General features: G+C 42.7%; 2 protein-coding genes across 2 annotated transcripts; one reads left to right on the top strand and one right to left on the bottom strand.

Annotated features, from left to right (window-relative positions):
- On the top strand, positions 1–21102 carry TMEM192 (transmembrane protein 192). Its single transcript, XM_075421665.1, has 6 exons — positions 1–85; positions 2464–2610; positions 6521–6785; positions 8829–8963; positions 14137–14239; positions 16557–21102. The coding sequence occupies exons 1-6, from the start codon at positions 44–46 to the stop codon at positions 16678–16680; spliced, it is 816 nt and encodes a 271-aa protein (XP_075277780.1). The 5' UTR covers positions 1–43; the 3' UTR covers positions 16681–21102.
- APELA (apelin receptor early endogenous ligand) lies at positions 20834–25699 on the bottom strand. The gene is made up of 3 exons (XM_075421666.1): positions 25328–25699; positions 24980–25187; positions 20834–23080 (listed from the first exon to the last, which is right to left on the bottom strand). The coding sequence occupies exons 1-2, from the start codon at positions 25401–25403 to the stop codon at positions 25099–25101; spliced, it is 165 nt and encodes a 54-aa protein (XP_075277781.1). The 5' UTR covers positions 25404–25699; the 3' UTR covers positions 20834–23080; positions 24980–25098.

Raw genomic sequence — 25699 nt, 5'->3', positions numbered from 1 at the left:
CGCCGGTTAAACACAGCCGGGGCGGCCGGGACGGGGAGCGGTGATGGCGCTGGCGGCGGGGAGGCGTCGGCGGGACCTGGACAACGTGAGCGCGGGCCCGCGCGGCGGGAGGGAGCGGGGCCAGCGGGCGGGGAGCTCGGCGCTCTCCGCTCCGTCTCCTCCCGCCGTTCGCTGTACGGAGCGCTGGAGGCTTCGGCGTCTTCTTCCGGGGGAGCAGCCGGCTGAGGCGCCTCGTACGCGGCGCCCTCGGAGGCGAAGAGCCCGGCGGGGCCGCTCCCGGGCCGCGCTGTCCCCGCACCCCCGCGAGTGACCGGGGCGCGGGCTGGGCTCTGACCGAGGTTGTTGGTTTAATCGAGGCCTCTCGCGTAGCTCGGTCAGTTCCTCGGGGTTGGTTTTTCCGCAGGCAGATCCCGTGGGGGTAGTCTCTGGCTGACCCGCTGGCGTGACCTCGGCCGTTTTCTGTTCGTTCGGGTGTTGTTCCCCCCCTCTCTGGAAGGCTGGGCGGGCAGGGCGTGCTGCCTGTGGCCCTGCCTGCCCTCCTCCTCCTCCTGATGCGGGCCCGGGGGGCCGAGAGGCCGCAGCCTCGGCCTGCGCTCACGGTAACCTGGACCTACAGAAAGGGTGGAGAGGGGCTTCTCACATGGGTGTGTAGTGATAGGACAAGGGGGAATGGCTGTAAACTAAAAGAGGGCAGATTTAGATCAGATATTAGGAAGAAATTCTTCACCACGTGGGGGGTGAGGCCCTGGCACAGGTTGCCCAGAGAAGCTGTGGATGCCCCCTCCCTGGCAGTGTTCAAGGCCGGGTTGGATGGAGCTCTGAGCAACCTGGTCTAGTGGAGGGTGTCCCTGCTCATGGCAGGGGGGTTGGAACCTTCCAACCCTTACTACTCTATGATTCTAACCTTGGTGCCGAGCAGAAGTGCCGTTGTTCTAAGGCGCTTTGGCTGTTAGCAGCTGTGGATTTGGCTCATCTTGATTAAATGAAGCCTATGTTTGATCTGATTAGGACATTTACTAGGTTTCTCGTGATGTCTGACTGTAGGGCATTGCCATCTCTCTCGCTTTGGTTCCCCTCTTCCCCACACCGCCTGTAACCATAGCTGCTCAGGGAGGTCACGTCACCCCATGCTGCCTAGCACTAGCTGTGTTTTGGGATGCAGGGACGGATGATGGCCAGCCTTGCAGTCAGTAACAGGGTTGCACGTGTTCTGGTAAAGCCCTGCCTGTGAAGGAGTGCCCTGGTTGGTGTCACACCACAGGAGTGTGCCTGTCCAGGAGACAGAGGACCTCATCCTAAGGAGGGTTGCTGCCTTTGCGGGAGGCGTGAGCTGTTAACTCCGCTGTTAATTCTGCGCTGAGGAGGAATGAGGCAAGGTGTCCTGGCTGCTGGAGCGCTGGTCCTGCGCATCTGCTTTCGGAGCTTAAAATTATACCTGAGCCCTGAAAATGGGGGGTGAGGGACAGTGGACATCTTTGTACACTTGCTTCTGGATTTTATATTGGTGACATAAGGAGTGCCATTTGTAAACCTTTATGTCTACAGCAGATGGAATACCATCTTACCAGGCAGGTATTCCAGCAAGGGTTGTTTACAGTTGAAGACAAGGCTAATTAAAAGGTATCAGTTAAGTGACAGAGGCCTGTTCACACTCCTCTATGGTTGGGCAAGCGTGGCCTTCACAGTACTAAAATAGAACTGATTGTTGACTGAAATTAACCTTGATGACTAGTTCCTTCACTGTAGACAGCTGTCTATAGGTGAAATAACACTGGAGAATGTAAAAGGAACTCCTGGAAACTTCCATAGCCAGAACATTGGAGCTGAATGTGAAGCCAGAGCCCCAGTGCTTGGTGCCCATGTGACAAGTAAGGGCTGCATGCTCTCAAGTGGAAGCAGGGAAGGTCTTGCTCAGGTCTCGGTAGCATCTTCTTCCGTCAGTGAACTGCTGCTTCTCTCTTGCCTGGGTTCCATTTGATCTGCTGCTGCAGGTGTTTTGATGTGTCAATGGCTGAATCACTTGAAACTGTTACACCTCAGCTTTGTTATTGCCTCTAACTGTAGTTGGACAGAACTAAGAATAACAAGGATTTTTGCAGTGTCTGTATAAAATATGAGAGAGAGACTTTAATTGTCAGTTTTTCCACCTTTTCACATAAATGTACTATTATTTGTGGCCTCTCAGGAGTGATGCTCAGATAGTTGTATTACATCTTAAAGGTGAAAGTTTCTGAAGACTCAGTGTGCTGTTGAGTGGTAGGTTAGTGTTGGATTCCTCAGGGACTGAGTTCTTGCAGAAAGATGTGATGAGAGTTTGCCTAGAACTAAGGAGCTTGTGTCAAGATACTAACTCAATTGTTTTTCCCACAAAGCTTGATTTGCTAACAGGGAATGTACTAAGACTTTGTACTTTACTTCTAAAGCTTACCTATTACTACTGTTTGCCCTGTGCTTCTGTTCCAGGGTTCCTTGGAAATCACACAGAGTTTGGAAGATGATCCTCTACTGGATGCACCGCTTATTTCGTCTCATACATTGCATTCCCAGCTGAGGCCAAGATTTCATGCTATCCCAGCAGTTCTCCTTGCCAACTTTCTGTTGCTAATACATGTAAGTTCAAGCAGCATGATTTCATTATGAAAACTTGCTGTCTCTATTCTGAAATCTTAATGTTCACATGGACAGAATTCTGCTGAAACTTATATACACTGTTCTTCCAAACCAGTGACGTCTTATTTACCAATGAATTTTGATCATGTATATGCTACATTATACTTGCTGTGTTCTCATTCAGGTTGTTTATCGGTGCTAACATTCTACAACACATCTTTTAGGAAGAAAAGCCTTTGGAGTAGTAGTTCTTCTGTGCTGTTGGAAATGTGCTTTTAAGATAATGTTACAGCTATAGAAGTGCTTAGACTAGTTATAGAGGGCTAAGATAATGTTGATGCCTAATTATTAAGATAATTTTAATTTCAGCCTTCTGGAGGCTGAACTTAATTTCACAGAGAATACTTAAGGTATTTCATGTGGTAACTAAATAAGTAAAGCTGGACTTGCTGCAGGGGTTTTCCATTGTAGCGGATGGAGAGATAAAGGAATCCAAATGTTACTTCCTGCTCTGACTTCAGGAGCTTGAGGGTGAAAAGCACAGATAAAGGACAGATCTTGTACCTACCAGTATAAAGGCCTCTTTTAGGCTGGTCGACAGAAGTGGAGAGACTCTGGCCTAGTAATGTGTTTATCCTTGACAAGCTGAAGAGACTTACTGTTGATTGTGAGTGTGTGGAAACCAAACATCAAGAAGGAAGTATGAAGAGCTCTGATCCTAAGATCTAACTGAAAAAATACTTGCATAATGCCCTTAAAACTGACCTAAAGGTAGTATGCATATAAAGCCACAGTGCACAAGATATATGTATGTGGTGCTGGTTATGTTAAAGGTTCATTTGATCTCAAAATGGTGTGTCCAGGGCTCTGCAAAACACTCTTTACCAGAACTTTAAGAGTGCACACCAACCTCTGAGGTCTCTCTGTGGGCAGCTGCATAAAGCTGTTCAAACAATGTCTTGGCCTTCTAATTTTGGAAGTAAGTGTTTTGTGGGCTTCTTAGTAATATCAAGAAATGTCTGTCTGTCTGATCAGGTAGACTTAGGAAAGACTTTGCTGTTCTGCTGAAAAAAACTAACAAAATTCCCAGTGGAAACTGTATTCAGCCTTATTCCTTTCCTCTACCAGAAGAACTTGAAGTCTGCATTGCAAAGGTAGACACTCCTATTGGTAGTAGAGCAGTAAATGTTTTTCCACCCCCTCATACTGAGGCCTTATTATCTACTACCATCACTGGTGTAGCCAAATGTCAGTCACCCAGTTGCTAGGAAAATGCTGCCTCTTCTCTCCCCATCACTTCTGCAAATGGAGAGAAGTGTGGGAAGATAGAGAGAACTGCTGAGGCCTCTGTCAACACACACTTCCAGGTAAAGACTTGCTCCTTTTGCTGAACCTGCTGCAGTGGCCATTTGGTCCTTGGAGCAAAATGGAGAAGTATCCTTTTCTGTCAGTGAAATACAGCATTATAATTGCTACATGAAATGGTGATGTCTCTTGCTGGAAGCATGGATGGGGACAACAAGCTTATTGGATTTCCTTCCCCTCTGCTTCTGCAAGTGTGCACAGCCTGCCAAAGGGGCAGGTGTCCTGGAGAAGTGAAGTCGTCATAGTATTATGCAGTAGAGTTGTAATGCATCTTGAAAGTAACTTGTATGTAACTTGGAGTATTTCCTCTCCACCCTCCTGTGCCAAGAATTTGGGTTAGGCAGCAAATAGCTGCTTTGGTACGGCTGCCTAGTTACATACAGTTCTGGAGTGTGTGAGTAGGTTAGGTTGGAGTGTGGTGGGGCTGGGTTTGAGTGGCTTTGTTTTTGCCAAGCCTTGCTTTTCTGCAGGCTTCTGGCTCCTATCTGGAGAGCAGTGTAAAGTGTACAGGCTAAAAGTGATTATTTTATTAACCTTGCCTTTCCTTAATCCCCTATGTGTATGCACATAAACAAAACTGAACTTAAATACTACTCTTTAAAAGAATAGCTTTTGTATATAAAAATCCCCTGTACTGGGGTGAAGCACCTGTTGTTGGAATACCCTAAAATGTAAGCAAAACATCTTTAATAAATGCCACTCTTAATGCCAGCTATCTGTTTCCTGTTGTATACACTGCTGTAGGAGATCAGTAGAGCTGCAATGCTAGGCCATTCCCACTCATATCAGTGTAATATAGCCATTTTCTGTACTGAAATACATTCCTAACACCTGGAGGGAGTAGAACTAGATGTTGCTGCCTTAAAGTGGCAAACCAAACAGTAAGTGGACCAAATAAAATACAGATTAGCTGAATTATTCTTAGCTTTGTAAGAAAAGGAGGTAGTTAAATGATTAAACAAACATTTTGTTGAGATCCCACCTTTTTGTTTCACTTCGTAATCTGGCTGTTTAACCCATCTCAAGATAATTTTGGACTTAATTTGCATTTGAAATAATGGTCTTATGGATAATAAACATGCTCCTTTTTTTTTCCCGCCTTCTACACTGTCCTCTGTAATGTCTCTGTCAGGTGTTGATGACTGACAATTATTCTCCTTTCTCCCTCTCCCCAATTACCTTCCTCTACTCATAACCAGAGCAAGCTAAGAGCAGTTCATATCAAGAGTAATTAAGTGGTTCTCAAAGGTTAATTTCTGAAGAAAGTTGCTTGAGAAATGACAAAAATATGAAAAATAAGTTCAAGGGCATGGCAAGGGGACAGTGGCCTCTTGGGTATCCATAGAATTAAGTATGGAAACATAGCTAGCAAACAAAAATCAGATGCTTTCCTCTGTCTTCAGTTCTGATGTGTTGTTTCTATCCAGTTATGAGATGCAGAACACTGGACACTTTTTTAAGCAAAGTACGTTAAAGATACTAGAATTCTCTAGACCTGAGGAAAATTGGTATAGAGGCTCTCAATTTAGTTCTGTATTGGTGGGAGTTGTGTTTGTTTTCAGTTCCATTTTATAATATTCCTATTCTGTAGAAGTACTGTGCTTGTTCATTGAATTAAAACAGTAGGGAGAGTAGTTTCTGACACAAATTCTATAAAGATTATAAAAAGCCCTGTGTGTGTCTACGTATGACCCAGATAATGTGCACCCAAGCCTCTGCCTTCTAGTTGGCCAAAAGATTGCTGATGCTGGAAATCTGGAGAAAAGTCTAGAAGACAGGAAAAGTTATGGCATAATGGCACTAGTCTGAAAGGAGAAGTGTGCATATAATCTGACAGGCTATAGTCTGATCATTCTGACATGAGTTCTGAACAAAATGGAAAAATCTGATAGTAAGTATACTAAAGAACGATTACTGACTGCAAAGATGCCTACCCAGTATTAATAATTCACTTTAAGTTAATGTGATGACGATACACTTTTTTCTAATGTCGTAACCTGGAGATTATCTTTAATGGATTTCATAAAGGGTTGCTTTTCAGTTAGGAAATGTCAATTGAAAGAAATGTAGACTGTACCAATAAGATATGAGGATGTCCTGCAGAGCAGTAACAAGTGTAACTGGATGGGTCTAAAAAGATGTGATTCTTTTATTTTGAGGGAGTATAAATCAAGGGCCCCTTAAAGTAAAAAGACACAGTAAAGAGGGTTCAGAAATAAGAGAAATTCACTGTGAAGGGGAGACTTGGGGAACAGGGAAATTGATTTAAAGGGAATTCTGGGAAGAGTGGTGATTTTCAACTCTGTTCAGCTCTAGATGCACTCTTGCAAGACCATCTTACTACTTAGCCATTTCAGTCATGAGTATGTTCCTAGAATGACATGCAGTAGTGGTAGTAAGTGTCTAATGTTTTATAAGTTATCTCAATGCTAATAAAATCAATTCAGAAAGTAATGCATAATGAATAAATTACATAAGCCTGTCTTTTTTTTTATGGTTAAATGTTGACTTTAAGAGTTTTCATCTGCCTTCCTTTGTCTTCCAGGTTGCTTTTGTTGTTCTAGCATTTTTAGCAGCTATGTTTTGCTCTTACCCCAATCCAAATCAGGATAAGTGCCCTGGAAACTATACTCACCCGCTTAAAGTGATGACTGTTATAATCACTGCAAAAGTAATTCTGTGGATCCTGCACGTTTTTTTTGAACGATATGTCCAGCACCACCACAGTAAAGTCAGAAGCAGAGGTTACTTCTCAATATACCGATCAACAAGAAATCTGAAAAGGCTTCCACTGCTGATACACTCCACAGGTGAAGTGAACTTGTTTTCCTACTTTTTCTTCTAAAGCTTTAAACTGTGACACAATAAGACTGAACAGTTTATATATAAATGGATATTATATATTAAGCTTTTTAAAACCTGCCTATCAGCATTTATAAATGATACTTATTTTAGTCAGGTGGATCCCCTGACTGACCTTTCTGGCCTGCCAGATGCATGTTGTAAAGAACTTTCTGGTGGAAAAATGCCCACAAGTGTGAAATTGAGTAAAACATGGAGTTCTTTGCATCTAGCCTTCAGCCATAAAATGTTCAGCTGGTAAGGTCTGTGTTTGGCTGCTAGTGATCTTGACTTGCATGATCATTTGTCTAGTTGGATATGTGGGAAGACTGCTAGTCCTTCAAAAAGTGTGCTACTCTTTTCTTAAACTCAGCTGTTCAAGTAGAAACAGGTGAATTGCCTCTTGCTCAACAGCTGTCTGAAATCAGTAAAACAGGCAATTTTCTGATCTTCAGTGGGGCATGTGTAAATTCAGGTCCACCAACTGCTTTTTCTTCTACTTCCTATGGACCAAGGGTGGTGTATGGGAGTGGCTTAACTACGTATTCCAAGTTAGTTTCACTGGCCAGTGGTATGAGTGAAGTGTTGGTACAATTAGCTGGTGTAGCTTTTTTAACAAACTTCTTCAACAAACTTAATCCATTTAACTTGAGGGGAGTTTTCACACAGGAATAGCAGGGGGAAAAGGGAACAGTGGTGGCTTTTACAGTATTTTTGCTTCTTATAATCCCACCTCCCTTCTGTAAATCTTCTGAATAACTGGAGTAGAAATTTTTTCACCAGAATTGCTAAGTTAGGTGGTCCTGAGCTTTATCTGAAACCCTAGCTTTCTTTCCACCTAGTCACTAGAAGAGCTGGCCAACTTGATGAATGCAAAACTTCAGGCTATGGCCACTAGATAGAGCTCTGAAGATAAAGAATGTGTTTGGAGTGTGGTGACAGAACTGGGCTACAGCAGGTTTAAGGATGTTTCAGAAGAGAGTAAAAAGACTATTTCTGCTTATTGCAGTGTAGTCTGGCATACTTAGCCCTGTCTTCAGTCTTGGATGGAGCCCACTTCACTGCTGGACAAGCTTCTGGGCATGTGTAAATGTTCAGGTGCAATCTGTGTGCTGTGGACTTTTGAGGTAAATTATCTGTGGGTCAGAAGGTGGTTAGATCCCTTAGTGCAGACTCCATGCCATGCTAATTGCAGCTGATGCTGCTTCCATCCTGACAGTTCAGTTCCCTCACACAGTATGAAAGAGAACTGTGCAGTCCCCTAAGCTATACTGAGGGTCTTAAAACACTTAGTGCTTTATCCAGACACTGCTTATAGCGTTTCTATGGGAAAGAAAAGAACATTTCACACACCTTCTTCTCTGATACAGAGTGTAAAGAATTAGGGATGTTTTAAGTCTGTCATTCAACATTTGTTCTCCTGGACTAATTGTGTTCATTTTGGTTAAACTTTTAGTACCTTGCAAGTATTAAAATAATAGCCAGGCAACTGGAAGCCTATGCAAGTATCTCCCTGTGAAAGGAAGGCGTTTGGGTTTTTGTTAGCCTCATTTAAATACCATCAAATCCACCACTTGAAGGAAAACACTCTCTCACTTTGAATTGACTGATGTGACTTCTTAGGAGTTGAAAGAAATTAATAGTGTCCAAGCAGTTTTGGGGGTGGATAGCAGCAACAAGGCTAGAAGGTGCTTAAGCCCACACATGTATATTGGGTCTTTCTAGTGTATTTCTTCAGCTCTTACTTTAAGTCAGAAATATCTGTAAGAAAACTCATATTTCTCTACCATAGAAGTCAAATGCTTAAACGAAACAGCATTTTGCTGCCAGCAGTTGTAAGCTTGCATCACCTGTGTTAAGGAAATGGCTAAAAAGGCAAGTATGGTATGAAATGGAGAAGCATTACTGAAATGCTGTGGTGTAATGGAGATATTGAGAATGAGAGAGTACCAAGCTATTTTCAACAGCTAATGAAATCGTTATGCCTGTAAAATACAACATTTGTTTTCTAGGTAATGCAGCCCTTCTTCTGATTCTGTCCATGCAGCATTCCTTTCCTGATCACAGTAAAGTGTACCTGTATCTTATCCTGGGAGTCCTGGGCCTGGAGCTGATTAGCTCCCTGACGTGCTTAGTGATTTACACAGGTGAGGCAATTTTGCCCTTTTTGAGTGAGACTTGTTATAGCTGCTACTCAGCTGTTCTGTTTGCCCTCACAGTAGCTCACTTGAGGTACCCAAAGATATGTAACTGCTACTACAAATACAGAATTATTCTGTGTTTGTAGAAGAACTAAGGCAATTCCAAAATAAATGGGAAGGTTGTCAGGCTTGATTTGGCCTCCAAGTGCTGCTAAGTGAAAGCTCCATGTCACATCAAAGCTGTTGATCCAGTAAAGTGGTGATAGATGTATAATTGTTGCGAGTGTCCTGTGAACAGGCTTGTCTGTCCAGCAGTGTGTTCTCAAATGTGTCCACCACAAGCTTTGAAGCAGTCAGAGCTAGCTGGCCTGACCATGAACCGCTTGTGGGCTTTACATACGGGACTTGCATTGTGGATAGTGTGATGTGCCTTGCTCTCCAGACTTTTCACCTTTACCTGGTCCCACCCCAAAAGCTTTAGTTCTACTTTGTCACTAAAATGAAAGATTCCCTCTAATGAAAGGTTAAAAAAAAAAAAATCATGACTTTTAGAATCTGTGCTTTACTAAGATAAGATACTGCATCACAAGACTTTGAGGCATTGCTTTGCACTGTCACTGTTAGTTTGTAAGGTTAGCTGCTTTTTGCTTTAACTTATCAAGACTTGATAAATCTCTTTCTTATTTTAACTATTATTTCCTATTAACTATTGCAGGAGTATCTAAAATGTTGATTAAATGCTTGAACCAAATAGTTTTCTCTAATCTCATCTTAAAAGCTGTTTGGCTTTATGGCTTGCATTACCTCAAATGGAAATAACTGGTTCGGAAAAACTGAAATGGTACAAGACACTAAAAAAGACAATTATTTTTGTTGCCTGAGGAAAACTAGAGATATTTACTGTGAAGTCTGTGTCTGTTTAAATGATGTGTAGTTCCTGTTCTTGAGTTAGACAGTTTATACTCCTGTTTCTGAGATGCTTTGTTGTGATTACTTACAGCTACAAAGGAGATGACACCTTAGCTGAATACTCTCAGTAGCACTGGTTGTGCTGGACGTGGGGTGGGGGGAACAAAACCAATGGGCAAAACTTATAGTTTGCCCCTGACTTCTAATCAAACAGGGGGAAGGAGAGTGGAAATACTTCTTTTAGGACTACATGAAGCTTAAAACTTAGTGAAAGCTGTTTCTGTGGTGATCAGTATTTGTGTTATCTGACTTGTCTGATTTTGTAATTGGTAATTAATCTAGGATATCTTTTATTTTAGAGAAGAAAACTTTGGTATGTTCTTGGTAATGTAATGACACACAGAGAAACACTAATCAATGAGCTGGATGAGGGGATTGAGTGCTCCCTCAGTAAGTTTGCAGATGACACCAAGTTGGGCTAGAGTGTTGATCTGCTTGAGGGTAGGAAGGCTCTGCAGAGGGATCTGGACACACTGGACCCATGGGCCAAGGCCAACTGTATGATGTTCAGCAAGGCCAAGTGTCAGGTCCTGCGCTTGGGTCACAACAACCCCATGCAATGCTACAGGCTTGGGGAGGAATGGCTGGAAAGCTGTCTGGGGGGAAAAGGATCTTGGGGTGTTGGTTGACAGCTGGCTGAACATGAGCCAGCAGTGTGCCCAGGTGGCCAAGAAGGCCAATGGCATCCTGGCTTATATCAGGAATAGTGTGGCCAGCAGGAGTAGGGAGGGGATTGTGCCCCTGTACTCAGCACTAGTGAGGCTGCACTTGGAGTCCTGTGTTCAGCTTTGGGACCCTCACTACAAGAAGGACATAGAGGTGCTGGAGCCTGTCCAGAGAAGGGCAGTGAGGCTGGTGAGGGGTCTGGAGAACAAGTCTTATGAGTGACTGAAGGAACTGGGGCTGTTTAGTCTGGAAAAGAGGAGGCTGAGGGGGGACCTTGTTGCTCTCTGTAGCTACCTGAAAGGAGGTTGTAGTGAGGCAGGTGTTGGTCTCTTCTCCCAACTAACTAGTGATAGGACAAGAGGCAATGGCCTCAAGCTGTGCCTAGGGGAGGTTTAGATTAGATATTAGGAAAAATTTCTTTACTGCAAGAGTGTCAGGCATTGGAACAGGCTGCCCAGGAAGGTGGTTGAGTCCCCATCCCTGGAGGTGTTCCAAAAACGTGTAGATGTGGCACTTTGGGGCATGGTTTAGCAGGCATGGTGGTGATGGGTCAATGGTTGGACTGGATGATCTTAGAGGTCTTTTCCAACCTTAATGATTCTATGGTTCTAAATGAGGCCCTGGCTCTAAACTATGTCCTTTACTTATAGCTGTGCAGAGGCCCAAATGCCCTAGGCTTGTCAGGCTTTCCTGGAACAGACCAGCGTGGCTCCAGTAGACTGACTGTCCTCTGAAGGAGTAAAGGCAATGATGAGGGAATGCCAGCATGGCAGCCCTAGAGAACTATTCCAAGAATGCTGGAGATCATCCCGTCTTCGCATATGCATACTTACTTTCCTGGGAAACTCAGGAAGCAAGAGATAAATTGCAAAACTTTAATAGAATTCCAGTGAAACGTTATTTCTTACCCTGAGGCCTCTTGGAGCTCAAAGAGCTACATTGTGTGTTGCTTACCCTGGCAGAAAAGGACAAGCAACTACAAGAAAGTTGATCTTCATAGTAGTAAGGTCTGAGCCTGGACTTCCATAAGTGCTCTCTAACTATCTTTCTGCTTACGTCACCTAAAGGTTCTTGTTTGCTAGCTTGTACTCTGTCAGTTCCTGTGCCTAGCAAATCCATTAACAGACTTATACTAGGAAGTTGTGGGGTGCAGTGTTTTGGTTTCCAGCTGAAGGAGGCTTGAAGGGTCTGAGTCCTGGAACAAAGGTGAAGGAGGGACAGAGGTGCCTTGTTAGGAAGGAGTAAGGCAGTCTTTTTTGGCAACAGCTACCTCATTTCCTCAGCAGTCCCAAAATAACAGTCTAAGCTTCATTCTCTAAAGCTTGGTGTGCAAAATGAAGGTTAATTTATGTGACTTAACACTTGCCTCAAGATGGGGAAGAGCTCCAATCACTCTAGGTGACTTTTCTGCTGCATGGTGTAACTTGTTTGCTTGTGTTCCACCCCAGCACATGTTGAGGTGAGGTAAGCGAGGAGATTCTGTCATGTAGTGCTGGGTTTTTTAGGTTTTTTTAACATTTTAAGCATCAAACTAAAGCTCTGCTGAAGCAAAACAAATGTATTTGGCCAGTTTTGAAAATGGCCTGAGAATCTGTAGTAACAGTGACACTCAGATAATTTTTTCTTTTCTGTCAAACAGAGCAGCCTATGTGACTGGAAGCATGAAGCTTCTTTACTAGGATAATTTAAGAGCAGTCCTCTGCTCAGAGTTATGGTGCCTCTCCAAGGCAAGCACTTGGCAGACACCACTTACTGTTAAGATAGTATCAGCTAATGTAGCTGAGCAACAATGGGGAGATCAAGGTCACTTTACACTAGCAATTCATAATCAACCCCTTTCTTGTGTTAGTGTATGTTAGTAAATTTTGGAGGGAAGGTAGCACTACTTCATACATTGATTCTCCACTGTGGAACAATTATTTCTAACTACTAGAATGAGCTATAAATGCTTATCTGTAGAAGCTTCATGTACCTGATTTATTTTCATTTAAATATTACTGCATCACAAATGAAAGTGGTGGCATGGAATACCTCACTGTAATTCTAGATATTTCTTCTTGCTTGTTGGAGCTGTTCTGTGAATTGCATGGTGTACAATGTCCTGTGAAGTACTACTGCCTTGCTTAAAAATCTCCATTCAGCAGAGTATGTATATATAGCTGCAGGATGCAGAGGCAGGGATTTGGAAATCCACAAGGAATTGCTGTGATTGACCTATAACAGACTTGACATGTAAATCATTTGAGTGAGGTAAATGTGCATGGAATGAAGTATGATAGACAGCTACAAATGTCAGCTTACTATTGTAAGTTTGTTATTGATAGGCTAGGGAGTCAAGCTTTAAAAAGTTTACTAAATATATGTATTTAATGACTTTCTTACATACTTCTAATATCACTTCAATAAAAGAGTAACATTCCCACAGACAACACATGTTGGGAATTCCACATCCATTCCTTTGTGGCTTTATTTGTAGAGAAATACCATCATAGAAATAACTAACCTTTGAGCCTAACTTGTAGTTAACCTCTGGAGGGTCTTAGCATTGTTTTAGCAGGGTGGCCTGTAGTGAACCCCATCTTATTGACTTGTAAAGATGGTCTTTCTGTGCTGCAGTAGTGTGGATTTCTCATGGGGCTGGACTGTAATATTTTTAGTGGTGTTAGATGTGTTGCTTCACAAGCAGTCCTAACTGCAGGGTCCCAAATGTGTATTCCAGATCTCAGTACATTCCCTTAATCAGGATATGAATGGCTTCAAATGTTTTCAGCTTCCTTCCAGAAATAATGCAGAGGGTGCCTATAGCTTCTCCCATCCCTGTTCCACATCTGTTAAATTTAATCTTAAACTTTATTCACAGGTGCCCAGGAATGACTTCTGGTTTTGATAGCCAGCTTTGCAAGGTTCAGAATGTGAGGCTGATCACACAACCACTCTAGTTTGAATACTTAATGGCTTTCTGTAGCACGTGTGCCCTAGTTTTAGAGCAGGCAGACAAGCTGCTGCTTCACTGCAGGTAGCCTAGTTAAAACAGTATTTCTCAAAGCACTTAAACTAGAAGTTCTGACCTAGATACCAGTATCAAAAGTTTTTACGACTTTTTATATGGCATGTTGTGTCATTTATGGCCTGAATTTGGAGACTGTGTCTCAGTAGCCACTCAAACACAACTAAGGGTTCAGCCTCTCTTCAGTGACGTACTAAACTTTGCAGATGTTAAGCAGTATAAGCAGTATGTTCAAGCTTCTCCATTCAGGTCTTTACCTCACTGTGATCCTTTAAGCAGCAAGGCTGACAAAAAAATCCAGACAAAGCCAATTCCACCACCTGGTTATCAAAGCCATTCCAGAAATGAGCAGAGTTAGTCTGCTTTTTCTTTCTTTCCTTCCTCCCCACTCCCCAGATTCCGTTATCTTTCAATCTTCTATCCTAAGGCAATCTTACTATCTGTTACAGATTTCTGGGTTTTTTTACTTTGGAGCCTGGTGATAATGCTTTTCTCTTTTTGCTTGCTTTCTGACCAATTTATAAAACTCTGTTGCAGTGAAAATAAGCAACTTCAATCGTGCGAAGCCAAGACCTGACATAATTGAAGAGGAGAAGATGTATGCTTACCCTAGTCACATTACCTCAGAAATTGGATTCAGGTAAGATTTTCAGTCTTAATCTTGTGCTGTGTTCAGGCATGGTATATAGGTAACACTGACTAATGTCATTGCATTAGTTTCTGTAGACTTACATGTAATCTTAAATCTGTCGACCAAAGCTGAGGTGGGAATAATAGTATGCTTAAGGTTGCTATTTTACATGCACAGATGAGTAGCACAGTCTTGTACTTTATACATAGTAATGGCAATTTGTTAGGTTACAGAAATCCTCAAATATAAGGACAGAAATTATTTGACCATTAATGGCTGGTTGCACAAATTTCTAATGTGCTATAAATAACTGTGCTTAATCTGTGTTACTGACTTTATATGGGAGTTTGAGGAGAGATACTGGTGTCTTACGCTGTTACTTAAAGTAAGCTTACAGAAGCCTAGCTTTTTCAGCCAGTTTCAGGCAAGGAGATATGTTGTAAGCAGTTGATAGATGAAGAAGAAAACTGCACCTTTGTTGTCTGCCAACAGTTGGACATAAGATTCTAGCAAGGGATTTGGAGTATAAAATATGTTTCCAGTTTGGGAAGGAACTTTAAAGGTGGCTGGGGCACTTCAGAGTTAAGGAAGGTCTCAGTGAAACACAAGGTACCCAACATTAACCTCACAAGCACTGAGACTCATTGCTTGTTTGTCCTTTGTGTACCTTCCGACTGCTTGAACATCTTCCAGTTGCTGAAAGGAGTCTGGTATGCATTAACAAAAAAAAAATCATCTAACATGGATTTCCATATAAGAATTTATTTAAAAATTTTCTAATACAGTATAACTTGCTTATGTACATGTCATAGTAAAAAGTTGAACTGCAGAGATGACTAATAGTTCGGCACTTCCCCTGGTGTCACAAATGCAGCAGGCACATGCTTTTATGGAACTTGGAAGTAGATGTCCAGGTTACAGGAAGGATTTAGAGTTGTCTTGAACTTTGATACAATGTCTGACTTCCATCTTGATATAAACACCATGGTGAATGCATGGTGGACCTCATTCCTTTCTCATTCAGCTTCTCCCCTGAGAAATTCTGAAATGCCCAGGGAAGGAGTCTGCAACAATGACTAGCTGAGGAAAAGACTCTGATTACTTTTGATTAGAGTGCAAACTTCCTGTGGGAACTGATTGCAAAACAATTATTTTAATTCAGCTCTATACAACTCTGACTCTCTTTCCCTTGAGAGTTAAGGTCTATTGAAAAGTGAATCCTGTCAGCGCTGCAGCTGACCCTGGTTATAGGAATTTTTTTTATACTGTGATGTCTACAACCTAAGCTACTGATCAGAACCTCTTCTGGTGCTTGAAGTTGGCAGTGCAGACTGCTGGTTAAGGCTGCAGGCTTTGTTTCCAAAACTCGCTTTCTTTATTTTTTCCAGTTTAACGACAGTAGGTTTTTTGTTGGACCTAAGCTTTTTTCCACTGTAGCTATCCTCCTCAACACTCTTAAGAACTATGAAAAGGGCAATGTTCCAAAATGCTGCAAGGCTGAGGAGCAACTTTCTAAGTTCTAAGATGCTCACATGTGTACTAAGAGGGCAGATTCCAAAGTCAGCTAGGAAGAAATAATGTGTAAGGGAAGACTGGGGTATGCTTAGGCATAGGTATTTGTTCTTGCTGTATTTTTAAAAGTTCCTAATTACAGATTTGAAAAAATTCTGTTCCCTTTAGATTTTTCTCAATTAACTTAGCTTTACTTAATGTTGCAGTGTTACTATGCTAGTTAAAATGAAGGATATCTGAAATCTGGAGATACTTTAAGTGGGAGGTTAGGTGTATGTGAGGCTGTAGATTGGAAATAGCACAACTGTTTGGTGCTGATGCTGTCACTGTATTGTGACAGATAATACCACTGTATATAATAGTATATCATGTATGTTACTGCAGGTTAATCAAGAAATTTCTGTCTTAAACAGCTTATAATCCCCACAGCTGAATAAAAATACTATGCCTGCTTAAAATAAGCTTCCCAATGTATTTGGAAAAGGTGCTGTGGGTTTCTTAATACAATTCTCGCTCACTAAGTCTGTTAGACAGTAAGAACCTTCATACTACTGCAAGCTTTCTGTAACTGTCTAGCAGGAAATATGTAACTCAATTATGTAGATATGGCATGAAGTTTAGCCAAACTTTTCTCTTCCTGCCTTTTCATGCAAAATGGAGGGTAAACATAAAGGTGTCCTTCAAAAGTTAGTTGAGTTCACCAAAAGTAGAACTGAAAGAAGTAACTTTGAGTAATTGTGAATTAGCTAACACTTCCTATGTTGGAAAGCTGCTGTCACTTATTGAAATCCGGATTTGCTTTCGTTATTTCAAGGGAAAATTCAAGTTTAGAAGAGATAGTTGAGAAGCAAGGAGATGTAATAGAGTATCTTCAGCGACACAATGCACTGCTCAGCAAGAGACTACTGGCGCTAACATCTCAGCAAATCAAAACTTAACAGTATTTGGAAAACTGCTGTTGGAGCTCTGGAGGGAACCTGAGGTAATGTAATATCCAGACTGATTTGTACAGATGACTCTTCTTCAGTCATCTTTCACATTTTGAAGTAGAAGTTAAGCTGGAAGGATGAGCTCTGCGTACACTCTAAAGCTATTACAACTGGACACTCTGGCTCTCTTCAAATCATCAGTTCTGGAGCTTCAAGGATTTTTAATTCCTAATAGGTGAAGTTGGACCTGAGGTAAAATGGTTTAACTTTGTTCAGTTTTTGCTATTTTTGTACTGCTGTAACCTTTAAGTTTCCAACTACTAAAGTATTTTATATTTCTAGAATACAAATGTGTTCTCCAGAAAAACCTGACTTTGCAAAGGATGTTTTTTCAGTTTCTAGTGCTGAAGCTGAGACTAGATGTGTTCTGTCACTGAGTCCCATTACTTCCAGCGTTAGAGGTGGTGTACTTCAGTAATCCTGTACAAAGTGGACACTTGCTTTCTATAGCGGTCTCCTTTTCTCCTTCGTCAAGAAAAGGAATGAAACTGTTTCCTGTGCCAGTGGGGAAATTTGACATTCTATTTAGAATTTAAAAAAAGGCAGTGGGTGGTCTAGAATGGCAAATCTTTTGTACAAGTATATGGCATAAAACAATGTCCTGATAAGCAATTTATGCAGTTTTTCAGAATTCTGGCTTTAAAACCTGTAAGAGGTATCTTCAGGGCTGATGAATTTCCTGTTACTAGGAGTCTGTGTCAGCTAATAATCAAGATTCCTACTCTGCCAACTGAACTAACAACACAAAAATAGAGAGTAAGCGTTTTCATTGGCCTAGTAACTAACTCGTGTTGAATGGGTTTCAAGATCCTGTTAAGATGCATCTGTTGCACACCTTGCTCTTTGCATTGAGTCTTCAAAAAATGTCAACATCTTGATTCAAAAGCTAAAACAGTGTATGCAGGGAGGTGAAAAGCAGCAGAAGACAAAGATCTTCTAGAAGTTGGAGAAACAAGAACTTTTGGTTTTATTTCATGGATTTATTGGGAAGGCTGGTAAAAGAACCGTTCTGTTATGGGCACTACTTTGTCTGCCAGTGTAGACCAAGAATTATTTTAGAAGCAAATACCTCTGTGGGGAGACAGGGTAATCACTAGTCAAAAACTGGGAAGAAGGCTTTCATGAGGAGTGGTCTTGTTGAGTGTAAGAAAATTCATCCATCCTACTTTGGTCCTAGGACACAACTTCAGAAAAAAACTAAACTGTTTAGTGTGCACCAGACATGGGGGTTGTCTCATTTAAAGGAAAACAACAAGTATTGGAGGTCTTGCTGCTATCCAACACTAGACTATTCTCCTTAACTGTGGTTTCTTGAAAATGCAGCCAGGATTTTATAGTATATGTGTGAGGAATATAAATGTTTGGTTTTAGAACTTGTTTTTTTGATGTGATTGTATATATAAAATTATGTAATTTCTATGAAAAGCAGTGACTGTGAAGTTCATGCACAATAAATGCAACTAAGGAAAAGTGTGAATTGTTATTTCTAAGCTCATGTACAGCTGGTGAGGACTGTCTCTTGCAGCAGTTTTGATGTTTTAAAACCAGCTGAAAACTCTTACAACAAGGATAGCTGTGCACTTGTTTTGAAGCTTGAAGTTTAGTTTTGTTCTTTCCTGGGCAATGTTTTTTCCATCACACTTCACACTTTCCCTGCTACTCCTGTTTCTCTCCAACATAGAGGAATAGGATGCATAGTGTAGCAGAACTACTTTATTGTATTTTGAGGGTGTTGCTCATGCCCCTCTCTTCTTCGTGATTGCTGAAGGTAAAACTTGGATTAACCAGAAGCATTGCTTTCCATGGAACAGGGCACCTGCGGGTTGCAGGGGATGCACAGGTTCAGACAGCCCTTTGCAATTAGTAGCTCTTCATAAGCACACAAATGATTAACAACTTGCAACAACCACCCCCCCTTTTTGTCTTTATCACCCCTCCCACTGTATCTGGATTTCTTAGTGTATGTAAGCTTCTGGGGAAAAGGCTTTACGGCAGTGGTGCAGGCTGCGTGAGGAGGTGCCCTGTGACACTGCGTGCCTGTTGTGATGTCATGGTGGTGTGCTGGGTGCTGTAGGCTTGTTGGGTGGCAGGGACGGCCCGGGGGATGCAATGCTTCTGCGGAAGAACAATGTATGTGTTCCTCAGGGTTGGGAAAACAAGCACTTCAGGCCACCTGAGAAACATAAAAGATTCGGGGTTGCCCCAAAAATGTGCAGACCAGGGATTCTGTAACAATTTCTGGATGAAATGCTGAAATGTGCTCAGTATTTTGTATGTGTTAAAGACACATTGTGATGATTGCTTGTGAATGCGCATCATGGATAAGGGAAATATTCTCAGTTGATATTTGTATTTTCTGTTTCTGAATAGCTCATAGTGGAAATTCCATGTAACCACTCCAGTGTTTCACCTCTCAAACGACATCACTGATTGCAAAAGATTTTAACAGGATTTTCATGCATTAAGCTTCTACACAAATAGGCAGTTAAGCAGGCTTGCCCTACTGATAGTTAATCTAAAAAACAAAGTATCATGGACCAGAGGCCCTTGGGCAGACAACAATCTAATGGCCAGGTGGCTCGAGAGACATCAGCAAGCATCCTCAGTGCTGGAAGGAGTTAGGCTTTTAGGTGTTAGGGCTAACTAAAGCCATAGGTTGTGCTGTTGGAGTGTTGCCCATTTTGCACAACCATTGTGCAGCTTGATCACTAGCCACAAAGATAAAGGCCATCGGCAGTAGTCAGAGATCAGCGTGCTCACTGTACTTCCCTGATGGTGGTCAAACATTTTGAACTTATTTACCATACTAATGCTTCTCCTGATTGATGCTGATATAAATCTCGTGTGACCCTTAGCAAAATTTGGATCTGTGTGTACAGACAGTGAGATATTTATAGCGTATGTATGTGGTATAAGGGAAATATTTCCAGTCTTTATTCTTCTATAATTTCCTTTTTTCCATACTGGGAAGAGGTGAATTGTTTATTATCCTTTGGGAACATACTAATCTGCTGTTTCTCACTGCAGCCTTACATTTACCTCCACTTCCTGTTGACCTGCTGTTACATCATTCTGTATTTCACTCTAAAATAGCCAATATAATTTAAAAGACTTAATGAAACTGACTTTCAAATAAAATTTAAAATTTTCCTGTGTAACTCTACGAGACAAGGAGTTAATTCTAAGTTTTAGAAACTTGCATTCAGAGTTTGTCTGAATTTACCTTTGGATCGTCTTTTCTTAGCTTGCATCCATGCAAACATCAATTCTGACTTTCAGTACACAGCAATTTGTATTTGTACAAATGTCCTTTAAATGTATGCTCATACGTGCACACGGTCCGCTCGGCTGTTGTAGCCCTGTGTCCAGGTGCTCCATGTTTATGATATATGTAATCACACCATTGTCATGCAAAATGTTTTTTGTCAGATGAAGTTGTGGTGTGCAAATCCAATGAAAATGGATAATTTCAACAAAGTCAAAGATAAATCCAGCTCAAGGGAAAACAAGGTCCCGTGAAGCCCTGCTCCCATTGAAGGTAAACGTCGGTGGAGTGTTGCGCTGTGGTAGTGTCACTTGGCTCTCCGATTCAGCTGTGCAAGACATCTAGCCCATAGAAACTTACAATATCCAACCTCTAAGGGGAGAAGTTACAGCACATTCTAGCTTCTGCTACACTTCAGACTACTTCCGAACTTGTTTTTTGTCCTGAAATAAGCAAAGACCATTTTCTTTAATTTATGAGCACATTCAGATGTCATGACCTACTACTCTTGAGACAATTTAAAATCTTGCTTATTCTAGGCACAAAGACAAGGCGTAGTCTGGGTTCTGCTGCAATTCTGTTATGGTGTCATGTTAGAGCATGCTGTGATTACACCAACCAGTACTTTTAAACTAAGTTCTCTCTATAGGGCTTTTATCAGAATTTCGTATTTGTAGAGGTAGAAAATGTGAGGAAAACATTTACATGAATAACTACTATTTATTGAAAATAAAATTAAGAAAAATTCTTATATGCTGATTCCATATGAATCCACAGGGAAAATGAGACTAATTCTCCCTTTGCTGTAGATACATTGACTTTGACAGCTGAAGAATATAAATTTTGAAAAGTATACAAATTATTTATTTAAAAGTATACAAATTATTCATTTAAAATGAGATGTTATTTGAAGTGTATGCTATCTTTTTACAACATATACAATCAGCCAGCTAGTTTATAAACGTATCTGTAAAGATCACAATCAATGCCTTTTTTCAAAGAAGATTTCATGGTATCAGAGTGTCTAAAAAGAATAGACATTTACAATAATTTTGTAGACTGCCAACAGGCCTCCTAGGATGCTCTGGTACTCATTTTATTTATTTTTACATCTGTAAAGGAACATGCATATATAGTGCTCTGATAGATACTTCATGTTCTTCTTATGATTGCATCAAAGTTAATTGAATAATTATGGCCATATAAAACATCCAGTGCCACGCTAAATCCATGTACTCATCTATAAGGCATAACTGTTAAAGTTACTCTTCACCTTTCTTGCTTTCCCATACTCTTTACCTGTACTTCTAAACAGAGATAGCCATGGACACATATGAAAGCTAAGTTAAATAAATAATTTAAAAATAAATTTAGTGGTAGTATGCCTCTAATTTTGGAAAGCTGCTTTCTTTCAAAACTCCAAAGGTTTCTATGCAGGGCTCTTTGTTGGTGTAGACAAGTCTGACCATCTTTGTATGATTATTTTCCAAAACTCCAGAATAGAATGTAAAGATTTTTTTTTTTCCCTATACGGAGAAATTTGAAACTCCAGCTTCATACTGGCAGAACTCAACAGATAAAATTTTCAGGCTCTCAGATATGAGGGGTTACATATAGACACTGATTAGAAAGTTTCAGCTATCCGATTTTCTTGATTGCTGTTCTTTCACTTATTAGAAACTACACATTGCAAGACAAAATTCTAATACTGGATTTAAGCTATGACACCGCTGACCTTCACTCATCTTTACACAAGTTACAGAAAATGTTGATGTTTCAAGACTAGTGCAATGACTTAAAAGTCTGGGTATGACTTATTTTCAGGTTTGTTTTAGTTCTGCTAATGAAAGGGCTACCGTGTTTTCCTTTGTATGTACGTTTGTAATTTCTGCTGATATAAAAAGATATGAAATGTATATTTTTAAAAGAAAAAACATAAAGTAAAAGCTCAATGTATTCTTGACCTCCACTGTGAAAAGAACAGCCCGTTTTCTGTTTGAAGTTCTCATTCATTGTAGTGCTGTGTTCCAAATATCCCATTCATTTAAATGACAGGAATAGAGTACTACACGATGCTGGGGCTGACCAAACAAAGGCTTCTTTTCAATGGGCTATTTTTATGCTCTATTCAGAATACTGTAGCGGGTATTTTAGGAAAACTACTAAGTGAATAGCTGTATAGTACTGACTTTTCAGGTATGTTTTAGTTGTCTGGTTTGGCAGCCCGATTTAAGAAAACAAACGGTAGGCTTTGCAGTAACAGCTCATTAGGCAGGAGCATGGGCTTGACCTTAAGGCCTGAATTCAGAGATCCGAGTTATCAGTTTTGCATGACCCTTGGATAATCTCTTATCTCTGGGTGCTTCAATTCTCTATCTATAGAATGAGGGATAATATTCTCTTTGCTTACTTATATTGTCAACTCTTACTGTGCTTGCTATACATGAAGCCAGTAGGACCGCTAGTGTGGTGCTGACTTTGGTACTATTGCAGTAATACATTCTATGTGGTTATTATTAAGGTAATTCCATAAAGATGTAATGTTAGGTGTTAAAACATGTATGTATATATTATCAATATATAAAAGTATAAATGAAAAATGGACTTTGCAGTTCTGTGCTGTAGTCGGACATTATTTTACCCGAAATACTGCCCTGCAAACAGTCTGACGTGAGTAGGCAACAGCACGTCCAATTTCTCTCAGTCTGAGTATTACAGACCATTAAGAGTCCCCGTGGACAGATCCTCCTCGATGCCGCTGAAATCCGCCTCAGGCACCTGATGTTAGATTTGGTCTTTAACTTTCACTGGTCATTATGAAGGTGAAAGAATTTATACAGAACGTTTCAGCCAGCTGAGTTTCATGTACATCCTCCCATCACCACGCTCTGTTTCTCTCCCCTCTTTCCTGGGGTGTGAGGCGGGGGCCCTTGTTCCAGGTCTTGCAGAATGTGGCAGACGGAACTGCTGAAGATGGGGCTGTGGTGCCTCTGTCGGGTCAGCTGTGGTCGATCTGGACTTCTGATTTGTCCATTGGTTTAATTGTTGGTCCTTTAAAACACTGAAAAGCCCATTATGAAATTGCTGGGGGGAAAAAAGAGAGAGAAAGAGCCACTAATGAGAGATTTAGGAAGTTTCTCTTACAAGAGACTATATTAATTTTAATAATAATACAATTATACATGGCATAGTATTTCTTAATTTGGAAATTACAGCTAAAAAGGTTAAGAAAAAACAACTGAAATGCCATAAACAAGAAGGCTTCTAATAAAAGTGGATTTTCCCCTGTTTGTCCTATGCTTTGCCTACGTAACTGATGAAAAAATCAAGCTCAAAAATCAAGCTCAATCCCCCCCCCCCCCCTCCCCGGTCATTTCAAATGTTGTTGTGAAAAAGAGAGGTGGCTACATCCATCCCAGTTCAAACCACCTGTTGAAATTCAGGCTTAAGGGCCCATCCTGTTTGCATCTGCAAATAGCTTTATCCATATGTACAACTCCATTGAGATCAATAAGATTACTCTAGTGAGTCAAGTTACCCAGGCATGTAAATATTTGCTGAATTAGGACTAAAACTGGAAGGGAATGTAAACGTAGATGGCAAATCCTACTTAAGATAAAGGAGCTGAGCACCCACAACTATGACTGGAGTTAGCAGGGCTGGTTCAGGTGCCTGTCACCTCTTACTCCCCAGTCAAGCTTTATGGATTTCTAGACAGCTTTATAAAGCAGAATTATCTTTAGCTAAATGCCTGCAAGATATATTATGAATTAAGAAGTACAACCGTTTGCCTCTGTCATTGACTTTTGTTGCAGGATATCAGCTCCCCAGACAGAAGGAGGTAACACTGAAAGTAACTTTTGTCTTGAAGTTCTGTAGTGTAAGTGCACGTGTATTGTGCAGCTACTGCAGTCTCAAGCAAAAGGCATTATAGACTGTTTCAGAGCACGGTAAAGTGCAATTGTTTTCTACACAGACAATCTCCAGGTTATGGAACCTGGAGGAAGAAGGGTTAAATTTACTTCTTCTTAGGAACTGAAGCAAGCCATTCAGAAGTGATTTGAGAAGCTGCTGGACCTAAATTCCGCTGTCCCTGTCATCCAGTCTCTGCATGTGGAGTGAACTGATCCAATTGCTCATCTTTTTAGGTTTGTGCTGAAACTGATGGGGGAATCTCATTTAACCCGTCTCTTGTTGAAGGCAGTGAGGAGAGGCGGCATTCTGTAGCAAAGCGTCCTTCTGGCCTGTCCCTCCCTCTGCTTGGAGCTCCGCTCTGTCACTCAGCAGCAGCCCACCTAAGATTGAATTTAAGACAGGGTGATCTTTCTCCAGCCTCACAGAGTGTCCAGCTGCCCGTTCCACCACGCGTTCCTCCCGTGTGTTTCCAGGCCAGCATCGCAGAGCGAAGGGCACCCTTCTGCGGGCTGTTTCGGGGGGCTGCGGGCCCTTCTCACCCTGGCAGTTTGTGCGTTGACAAGATTCTTGGTACGGGGTTGTCGAAGGGTTGGCTTTGGGCTCCTTTTCACTGCGCAACGCTCTCTAAACCGACACCTCTTGGGTCGGCAGAGCGCAGGTTCTGCCATCATTTATGTACGATGCTGTCGCGCCTGCAGCTACAGCATTTTTTTTTTTAATTTATAATGAGTTTAGAAGATGTGAAACTACTGGCTGCATGTTTTATTCGCCCTTCAGTCGCAGGAGCGCCTTGGCTCCCTTTTGATGCCCCCCGACTGGCGTTCGCTGCCCGCGCGCTCCCGCAGCCGCCTCGCATCTGCATGTCCATGCCCCGCTCCGCCGTCCAGCGCTGCCATTTGCACTTGTATCGCCTCTCATCCGCGCAGCTCAAAGCCCGCGGCCGGCAGCGACGGGGAATCCCGGCCCGCTTTGAAGTGGGCGAACACCGCTGCCCCCCCCGCCAGCGGCGGGCCCGGCCGGGCGACCCCCCCGCTCCCGCCCCCCGCGCCCCGCAGCCGCCCCGCTCACCGCGCTCGTCCCGCCCGGCGGGCCCGGGGAGCCCCGCGGCGGGGCTGGGCGCGCCCCGTCCGACGCCGCTCCGAAGCGCTGCTGCGGGCCGGGGGCCGAGCGGAGGGGCCCGGCGGGGCTCAGGGGAAGGGCACCCGGGAGTGGAGCGGCACGCAGCGCCGGTGCGAGCAGCCGTGCCGGTGGAGCTTCCTGCGCAGGGCCGCGCCGCCTGCGGAGAGAGGGAGCCCGGGCGTGAGGGGAGCGGCGGCGGGGGCCGGCGGCCCGGGACCCGCCGCTCGCCCCGGTGTGTGTGTGTTCCCCCCGCCGCCCGCCGCCATCCCCGGCTCGCTGCGCACACGCATCGCTTACCCGGCCTCTGCCCGCCGGCGGGGAGGAGGCTGGCCAGGAGCAGGACCACCAGGCAGAGCAGCGGCGGGAGCCTCATGCCGGCGCGCCGGGGGGCTGCGGGCGGAGGCCGGGCGGCGGCGGGAGGAGACCGGCAGCCCCTGCCCGGCTGGCAGGCCAGGGACGAGCCGGCAGCCGGCAGCCAGCCCGCGGCCTTTCGCGGCGAGGTTAATGGCCAGGCAGGGGCAAGGTCCCGGCTTCGCACTGCGGGCAGTGCCTCCCTCTCCCCTGATCCCTTTTCCTCCTCTTTTTTTTTTTGTGTGTCACTCCCCCTTATTTTCCATAAGCAAACAACGCGGGAATGAGAAGCCCGTGTAAACAGCAGCTCCTGTCAGT

This window comes from Opisthocomus hoazin, chromosome 5, assembly GCF_030867145.1.
Source record: "Opisthocomus hoazin isolate bOpiHoa1 chromosome 5, bOpiHoa1.hap1, whole genome shotgun sequence".
Lineage (NCBI taxonomy): Eukaryota > Metazoa > Chordata > Aves > Opisthocomiformes > Opisthocomidae > Opisthocomus > Opisthocomus hoazin.
Note: the sequence above shows the minus strand (reverse complement) of the source record. Positions and strands in the feature narration are given on the sequence as shown.

Bases quoted from the DNA above. Each gene is read 5' to 3' on its own strand.
- TMEM192 (XM_075421665.1), top strand. From the start codon at position 44: ATGGCGCTGGCGGCGGGGAGGCGTCGGCGGGACCTGGACAAC. The intron at 2,611-6,520 runs GTAAGTTCAAGC...TTTGTCTTCCAG, and splicing joins ACTTTCTGTTGCTAATACAT to GTTGCTTTTGTTGTTCTAGC. The intron at 6,786-8,828 runs GTGAAGTGAACT...TTTGTTTTCTAG, and splicing joins ACTGCTGATACACTCCACAG to GTAATGCAGCCCTTCTTCTG.
- APELA (XM_075421666.1), bottom strand. From the start codon at position 25,403: ATGAGGCTCCCGCCGCTGCTCTGCCTGGTGGTCCTGCTCCTGGCCAGC. The intron at 25,188-25,327 runs GTAAGCGATGCG...CTCTCTCCGCAG, and splicing joins CGCCGGCGGGCAGAGGCCGG to GCGGCGCGGCCCTGCGCAGG.